At 24.0% G+C, this 9,752-nt stretch overlaps 1 protein-coding gene across 1 annotated transcript; it reads left to right on the top strand.

The window, feature by feature from the left end:
- The first annotated feature begins 2,268 nt into the window (after positions 1–2,268).
- LOC122499646 (AP-1 complex subunit mu-1-like) lies at positions 2,269–8,488 on the top strand. The gene is made up of 2 exons (XM_043608099.1): positions 2,269–2,372; positions 6,714–8,488. Exon 2 carries the CDS (start codon positions 6,741–6,743, stop codon positions 8,007–8,009), a length of 1,269 nt encoding a protein of 422 aa, XP_043464034.1. The 5' UTR covers positions 2,269–2,372; positions 6,714–6,740; the 3' UTR covers positions 8,010–8,488.
- Positions 8,489–9,752: the final 1,264 nt, after the last annotated feature.

The following is a 9,752-nucleotide window of genomic DNA, read 5'->3' as shown; positions in this document are numbered from 1 at the left end:
CAGCGTTATCACGAAATGGAGATAATCTTAACATTTAACAATGTGAGAGGTTTGTATGGAATACGAAATCCGGAAAAATGTTTCTTGGTGCATGAAGATGTTTCTTTTAGAAAAGGGAGCAAAGGTGTATCAGGAATGAGAAAATAAAATGAATACCAGAGATGATTGAATCTGCGTCTTGATAATTTATCCAAGTTATTATCGAATTGCTTTGGTGTCAATTCCCAACCTGCAATTAATTTCCAGTGTTAATTGTTATGGACACAATTCCAAATTGAGGCTTACCTAGCCTACCAAATATTCTCTAGATCTAATTTAATACCGCGGAAAGTGGAACATCCTTAGTTGATTGCTCCATCCGGTCATGTGCGAAAATAAATCAAATTCCAAAATCGACGAATGGTTGTAATTGCAAAAAACAAAGACTAATACCAAACTGATGACGCTAATTTGACAAATTTTCACAAGTAATAGAGAAATTTAATGTCAAGAAAGTTAGGGCACAATTAATTAGATCCAGGGCATAAAATGAAAGTTTCAACGGCACGTGACACTAACTCCATTAAGTAACTATTATTTAGCCACTGATGTCTTCCATAAAGTCTAATTCTGGAGAAGCATTAGTCTGGAATTTCAACCGGGAATTAAGCCACTGAAATTATTTCTTTTGGTAATTCCAACAATTACAAGACGGTAATCAAAAATAGGAAGCAAAACTAATAACTAATTGCAAAGAATAATTTCTTCCGGAGAGATTTGATTCCTAATTTCCAGAATGTTTGAAATAATACGTAAAGCTAATATCAGATTAGACAACACGTGCACAATATGTGTGTGTGGATAAAGATGACGCCTCGGGTAAATTTGAAGACCGTAATTAAACAAATACCTTGGCATGGCTAGGAAGTTACGTCAAAGGAATATCGACACGAAGCGGATCGACGACGAATATATCTATGCACATAATGCACAACTTCAGTCTAAGAGCAACGATCGGAACAATCCTTCGGGTCTTGAGCTTTCGCTGATAGAACGTCAATCCGGGATAATACTCTGGTGTCCCAGGTATATTGTGCCCCCAATAATACGACTCGCTCTAACAAAGTGAGCGTGAGGGGGATGAGATTAGAAGTTAGCACGTCTCTTAGAGAGAAAATGGCATTGTCGAATATTGAGCTCCGAATTAAATTTTACTTAGTCACAAACTCTCTCTCACTCTCTTCTGCTTGGAGTGAGACAATAAAACAAAAGTTTCTAATTAGGTGTACTATGACTACCTTATTCTTCCATCAGAGATAGTAAAATATTCATATATGAACTGTTACTTATTTCTTTAATAATTTCCGTTTTATTACATTTCTATTATTAAAGAGCATCTCAAAACAAGAGCATCATTGGCTCTTTTCTTATGAATTTTTTTTTCTCTGAATTACGAATTCAGGGAAATTGATTTTTTCCTGTAATTAAAAATACATGACTCCGATTCTTTGAATTTTTGATAAACAAAAAAAGTAATTCCTCTTTTTCTCAATTAATTTGAAAACCCTTTTGTTATAATTTCTACTTCGTATCTGGGGGTTTTCGGAAACGCTGATTACGAATCTTATGTCAGATTTTAAAAATACAAAATGGCGGATCCAATATGGCGGTCAAAATTTAAAGTTTAAACAAATTCATGATTTTTTATGGAACTTATTAAAGATTTTTGGGTCGATGATTACGAATCGGATGTCAGATTTTCAAAATACAAAATGGCGGATCCAATATGGCGGTCAAAATTTTAAAAAATTGTTAGTTTCTTTTGCTACTTCGTACCTGGGGGTTTTCGAAAACGCTGATTACGAATCTGATGTCACATTTTAAAAATACAAAATGGCGGATCCAATATGGCGGTTTAAATTTAAATTTCAAACAAATTCATGATTTTTTATGGAACATAACTTCCGACTAAAAAAAATTATTATTAATATTATTAATAATTCTAAAAACAATAATAACTATTAAAATTATTATTATATTTCCAGTATTTTTTTTTAATGTTTTTTATATTTCAGATTCAAATAAATTATTTCTATTTAAATAATTATAATTATTAATGATGTTTTTATTGTTACATAAAAATTAAATAAAAAAAACAGTGTGTTTATAACAAAAAATTCAGGAAAGAAAAATTTTTTTGTTGAAGTATTTTTAAATTGAAAGATGGCGCGGAAATGTTTCTACGAATCGATATCTCACTCATGCGCATTCGCTTTCATCAATATTCCCCAACTTCTCAACAGTGAACATTCCACTCTTAGCCACTTTGGCAGTTCTTGCCGATAGTATAAAGACTGATATAGTGCATATATTTATTAAAAAAAAAAATTTAGGTGAGTGTTTTGTAAATATTAATAATTTCAATCCATCAAGCTTTGATTTCATTCCATTTTAATTGCCAACTTTCGTGAATATTACAAAAACCTTCAAATAATGAAGCAAAAAAAAAAATTAAATAAAATTTCATATAAATATTTTATGTTTACTTTTTTTTCTTATATAATATACGCATACAATTTTTTCTATATAAATTTAACTTTTTTTCAAGTATTTTATAAAATTGTTGAAATTCTTGGAAAAAACATATAATTGTCACTTTAGAATTTATTGTCGTTTTCGTGGAAAATGTGTGTTAAAAAAATTTTGTGATTAACCGCCCATCATAACCTACAAATGTGACGTGTCAAATGTGTCAACAATCGATGTTTTTATCGGTTTATAAGAATTGAAAAAAGAGAAAGTGAAAAGTAATAATTCGATTTTTCAATTTAGTTTGAAGTCTAGTCTTTTTCTATTTTAAAAGTTTTAAATATAATTAAAGAATATAATAGTTATTAAAATCATTTTAATTTTTTTTTTTTTTTTTTTTTTTTTTAATACCATTTTCGATATTTGAAGAATTTGAAGAAATATTGTAAAAACTTTAAGATTTTAAAAAAAATGTTGAACATTTACAAAGAAAAGTATATTTAAAAAATTATAACATAAATCTAAAATTAATAATAATTAATAAAATTATAAAAAATTAATAAGTAAACCTTGTTTCATTAAAACAATAATAATGATAATAGAAATTATAATAATAATAATTGAAATAACAACAGCGAAACAATAATAAATTTAAAAAAAATTTTTTTTTAAATTTTTTTAATTTTTTTTTTTTATTAAATTTTCAAAAACAAATTTTTAATCTCAAAATGGAACAAAAAATACGTCTATACAAAAATTGATGTGAAGATATGTTTCAAATATTTCATCAACAAAATGAAAACAAATTTTTATCATTTAAAGAATAATATTTGTTTTAAGTTTATATAAAAAATAGCATAAAAAACAATTCATATATTTAATTAACAAAATGAAGAACAATTATTAGCATGTAGAGAATAATATTTAAATTTTTAAAAATAATAGCATAAAAAACAATTTAAATATTTAATTAACAAGATGAAAAACAATTTTTGTTATTTAGAGAATAATATTTGTTTTCAGTTATTAAAAATAAAAAAACAATTTAAATATTTAATTAAGAAGATGAAAAGCAATTTTCAACATTTAGAGCAATTTTTATTTGTTTGAAATTATAAAAAAATTGCATAAAAACACAATTCAAAATATTTAATTAACAAAATAAAGAACAATTTACAACCTTTAGAGCTAATAATTTTAAAATCATAAAAAATAGCATAAAAAATAATTGTAAACAGTTATTATATGGTTACTTATTTTACAACATTTTTCGTGAATATTTATTTATCAATATTTATTTTTTGTCTTAAAAAATTAAAAGTAGTTTAATCTTTAATAACTTTTTTAGTCTAAAATTTTTTTTAAAAATCTATTCAACCAATTTTATTATTGTTTTAGTATTTTATTTTTGTACAAATGGATTTTTCTGTATAGAGAGAAAAGTACAAAAGTTACTAAAACTAATCTAATTTTTTTAAAGAGTTTAAATTGTATTTCTTATAATATAAATAAAGATATGTATTTTTAAAAAGAAATTCACTGTTTCCTCCATCATTTTTCCTCCATTGCCTACGAACCATAATATTTAAATATTTTTAATGAAAATTTATTTTGTCAGTTGATCTTGATACCTTATTCGCTTATTTCTCTCGTTTTAATCTTTATTAATTAATGTGAAAAATGGAAATAAAGTGCGTTATATGCTAAAGAGAAGCAATCCCTTTTGATTATATAGCCACTGTACGTAGATTTCATATAAGTATAAGTTGTTATTTATTATCATACTATTAGTTTTGGTTTTGACTTCTGTTCACTATTCAATTGTCGATTTAAAATAATCTCTCAAATTTTCGAAATATACAATTAAAAAGCTTTTGAATAATTGAAATTTTGTCAAATTTAATTGAAAATAATTTTTTTTTAATTAATTTAATTAATTAATTTTAATTAGTTTTTTTCAAGTATTTTATTAATAAAAGTTGAAAATCAACTTTTGAAGAATTTCAATAATTGAAATTCTTGCCAATTGAAAATATCTTATTTTTATTCAATCATTTTATTATGTTAAATATTTACTTTTGAAGAATTTCAATAATTAAAATTCTTTGCCAATTATTATTGGCAACATTTTGATAATAATTTAATTCGCAAAAATTTTAATGGAAAATATTCAAGTGATTTAATCGAAATTATCATTTAATAGAAATGAAAATAAGTTTCTAAAAATTATATTAAAATATTTTTGAAAAAAAAATTAATTCTGAGAATTTTTTTCATTAAAATTTTTAAAATTAAATTATTTTCAATATGATGGATTATATATTTTAAAAAATTCAAATACATTAAAATAAAATAACATTAATATTTTTTTTTAATTATTTTAAAACGTTTTGCAAAAAAAATAATAATTTTTAAAATTTTTAATTAAAATTCTTAAAAAAAATTAATTAGTTTCATTTTTAAATTATATAAAACTTTTTTTTAAAAATTCAATTATTTTCGAAAAATTACACATTACATAGAATATTTATAAAAAAAAAACTAATTCTTAGAATTGTTTTATCGTAATTTTTTAAGATTCAATTAGTTTCGAACAATGTAAACTAAAATTTTTATAAACGTACTTTTTTTCAAATTTCAATTATATTTTTAAAAGATTTTACCAAATTTTAATTATTTTTAAAAGATTTTTATTTTTAAAATTCAATTATTTTTTAAAGAGTTTTATGAAAATTGAATTCTTTTTCAAAAATTTAATCAAATTTCAATTATATTTTAAAAAGTTTTTACCAAATTTCAATTATTTTTAAAAGATTTTTATCAAATTTCAATTACATTCAAAGATTTTTATCAAAATTTAATTTTTTTCCAATTTCAATTATATTTTTAAAAGATTTTACCAAATTTTAATTATTTTTAAAAGATTTTTGTCAAATTTTAATTATTTTTTTTTAAGATTTTAATCAAATTTCAATTATTTTTCAAAAATTTTTATAAAATTTCAATTTCTTTCAAAAATTTTATCAAAATTTAATTTTTTTCAAATTTCAATTATATTTTTAGAAGATTTTACCAAATTTTAATTATTTTTAAAAGATTTTTGTCAAATTTTAATTATTTTTTAAAGATTTTTATCAAATTTTAATTATTTTTAAAAGATTTTGATGAAATTTCAATCTTTTTTTCACAAATTCTATCAAATTTAAATTATTTTTAAAAGATTTTACCAACTTTAAATTATTTTTAAAAGACTTTACCAAATTTAAATTATTTTTAAAAGATTTTTTATCAAATTTCAATTATTTTTCAAAGATTTTTAACAAATTTCAAATATATTTTTAAAAGATTTCACAAAATTTTAATTACTTTTCAAAGATTTTTATCAAATTTCAATTATATTTAAAAGATTTTTAGGAAATTTCAATTCTTTTTCAAAAATTTTATCAAATTTCAATTAAATTTTTAAAAGATTAAAATCTTTTCATTTTTTTTTCAAAGATTTATCAAATTTCAATTATTTTTCTAAGATTTTATTAAATTTTAATTATTTTTCAAAGATTTTACCAAATTTCAAATTAGTTTTCAAATAATTTTCCAAATTTTAATTATTTTTAAAAGATTTTTATCAAATTTTAATTATTTTTCAAAAATTGAATTCTCGAAGAACTTTTGGAAAATTATTAAAAATAATTCAATTAGATGTGAAGTTTAATTAAAAATTGTGGAAAATAATTGAATTTTGTAAGGATTTGTTTGGCGCATTTTTCAAAAAACATTGAAAATTTAACTATTTTTGTTACAAAATATTTAAATAATGATTTTAAGAAATGCAAATATTAAATATTTTCAGTTTAAACTTGTTGGAAATTTTTAAATATTTATAAATTAATAAATCTCATTGAATATAATTTTTATATTTTAAAGTATTATATCTACTTTTGCTTACACATTCTTTGAGTTTATAATTTTATGCCGCTGATGAATTGAAATTTTTTAAAAAATTCAAAATGGTGGATTCAATATGGCGGACGAGAATTTTAATTTTAATTAATTGTTAATGTTTAAGAAAAGAGTGTCTTCTTAAAAGAAGAGAAAGTCTTTTTTTTATGATGAAAAGTTTAAACGGATGAAAAAAGAATTTTAATCCTATTCTTTGTTTATTTAAACGGATGAAAAAAGAATTTTAATCCTATTTTTTGTTTAAGATCATCAAAGAAAAAAAAAGGGTCGAGATGTCGACCTCGGCGATTTACATTCTCGACGTTAAGGGCAAGGTCCTGATATCGAGAAATTATCGTGGCGACATTGAAACGGGTCTTATTGATAAGTTCATGCCCCTGGTGATGGAGCGTGAGGAGGAAGGAAATTTAACGCCGATAATCCAAACACCCGAATGTACTTACTCTTACATAAAATACAATAATCTCTATTTAGTGTCAACAACCAGGAAGAACGCAAACATTTCACTTATCTTTGTCTTCCTGCACAAAGTCGTGCAGGTAATGAGCGAATATTTCAAGGAACTCGAAGAGGAGAGTATTAGGGACAACTTTGTCGTTATCTACGAACTTCTCGATGAGCTCCTTGACTTTGGTTATCCGCAGACAACCGACAGCAAGATTCTTCAGGAGTACATCACTCAGGAGGGTCACAAACTTGAGATTCAACCACGAATTCCCATGGCCGTCACTAATGCCGTCTCATGGCGTTCCGAGGGCATCAAGTACCGCAAAAACGAAGTTTTCCTCGACGTCATCGAATCGGTAAATCTTCTCGCCAATGCAAATGGCAATGTTCTAAGTTCGGAAATTGTCGGTGCGATAAAAATGAGAGTTTATCTTTCGGGAATGCCCGAGCTGAGACTTGGACTGAATGACAAAGTTCTCTTTGAATCGACGGGTAGGGGAAAATCAAAGTCCGTTGAACTTGAGGACGTGAAATTTCATCAGTGCGTTCGATTGTCGAGATTTGAGAATGATCGGACAATATCGTTTATTCCGCCCGATGGGGAATTTGAACTCATGTCCTATCGTTTAAATACTCATGTGAAGCCATTGATTTGGATTGAGTCAGTGATTGAGCGTCACGCTCACAGTAGAGTTGAGTATATGATCAAAGCGAGATCGCAATTCAAGCGAAGATCAACGGCGAACAATGTGGAAATTGTGATTCCAGTGCCAAACGATGCGGACTCACCGAAATTCAAGACGACCATTGGCAGTGTCAAGTACTCGCCTGAGCAGAGCGCCATCACATGGTCCATTAAGTCATTCCCCGGTGGGAAAGAGTATTTGATGAGGGCACACTTTGGATTGCCATCGGTTGTTAGCGAGGATGTCGAGGGCAAACCGCCCATTCAGGTGAAATTTGAAATACCTTATTTCACCACTTCGGGAATACAAGTGAGATATTTGAAAATTATCGAAAAAAGTGGCTATCAAGCTCTACCCTGGGTTCGGTACATTACACAAAATGGTGACTATCAACTGCGAACTAATTAAAATTTCAATTGTAGTTTTTTTCCACCCCCAAAAACAAGGCTGTGGAGTTTTATTCCCAATAATTTTCAACATTCAGTTTCTTGAAAGTGGGAACAAATGAGGAATTTTTTCTACATCTTGTACAGGTTTTTATAGTACTTGGAATGCTAAAAAATACAGTCAAATCCTAGTTCAAGAGACTAAATTTTCCTTCTCTTGAACTCGAAACCAATAATCATAATAATCAAACTAAAAAGCCACAAACAATAGAAGAAAAAGAATATAATCAAACTATATGTCTTATTATTAAAACCATTCGGACGTTAAAGACTTTACCATAACTATGTCTAATTCAATTTGTAATTTTTTTAATTACTCAAAGATTCTTAACACTTTTGTTAACTTCTTTCTTTGTTATTTATTAATTATTAAATATTTAAACGAAATTGTTATGAAACGAAATTTTCTAAAAGAAAATATAATTTTTACTATTTACAAATTCAGGGTTGCGAGAAAAATTTAATTTTCTTTTTCCCTGATTTCAAGAAAAAAATTTGACTTTTTCCTTGATCCTGAATATTCTGATTCACTCCAAAAATTATTAGATTTTCAAAAAAAAAAGTTGTATTACATTTATTTACGAATTATCAAATTTCAATTATTTTTTAAAGATTTTGATCAAATTTCAATTATTTTTCAAAGATTTCTATCAAAATTCAATTATTTTTCAAAAATTTTATAAACTTTAATTATTTTTCAAAGATTTTATCAAATTTCAATTAATTTTTAAAGATTTTATCAAATTTCAATTATTTTTCAAAGATTCATCAAATTTCAATTACTTTTAAAGGATTTTACCAAATTTCAATTATTTTTCAAAGATTTTATCAAAATTCAATCATGTTTCAAAGAGTTTTATAAAATTTCAATTATTTTTTAAAAATTTTATCAAATTTCAATTATTTTTCCAAGATTTTATCAAATTTCAATTATTTTGCAAAAATTTTACCAAATTTATTTATTTATTTATTTATAATACAATCCCCGCTGTCCATATGAACCATAAATGGGTAACTATATATGTAACTAAAATATACAAAATTATACTGGTGTAATTGAAATAAACATACAAAATAATATAAGAAGAGATTAATATAAAAAAAAGTGACGGATGTACTCAACATTCACGCAAAGATAAAATATATTCATTTATACAACGGAGAAAACGTGCTTAAGATGCAAATTTCAATTATTTATAAATATTTTTATCAAATTTTAATTATTTTTTAAAGATTTATCAAATTTCAATTACTTTTAAAGGATTTTACCAAATTTCAATTGTTTTTCAAAGATTTTGATCAAATTTCAATTATTTTTCAAAGATTTTTATAAAATTTCAATTATTTTTCAAATACTTTTATCAAATTTCAATTATGTTTCAAAAATTTTACCAAATATCAATTATTTTTAAAAAATTTTTATCAAATTCAATTATTTTTCAAAGATTTTACCAAATTTCAATTTTTAAAAAATTTTTTACCAAATTTCAATTATTTATAAATATTTTTATCAAATTTTAATTATTTTTCAAAGATTTATGAAATTTTAATTACTTTTAAAGGATTTTACCAAAAATTCAATTATTTTTCAAAGATTTATCAAATTTTTAATTACTTTTAAAGGATTTTACTAAATTTCAATTATTTTTCAAATACTTTTATCAAATTTCAATTATTTATAAATATTTTTATCAAATTTTAATTA

Source organism: Leptopilina heterotoma, unplaced genomic scaffold, assembly GCF_015476425.1.
Source record: "Leptopilina heterotoma isolate Lh14 unplaced genomic scaffold, ASM1547642v1 Lhet_17, whole genome shotgun sequence".
NCBI lineage: Eukaryota > Metazoa > Arthropoda > Insecta > Hymenoptera > Figitidae > Leptopilina > Leptopilina heterotoma.
The sequence above is the reverse complement of the archived record's forward strand: the minus strand, read 5'-3'. Positions and strand labels throughout refer to the sequence as shown.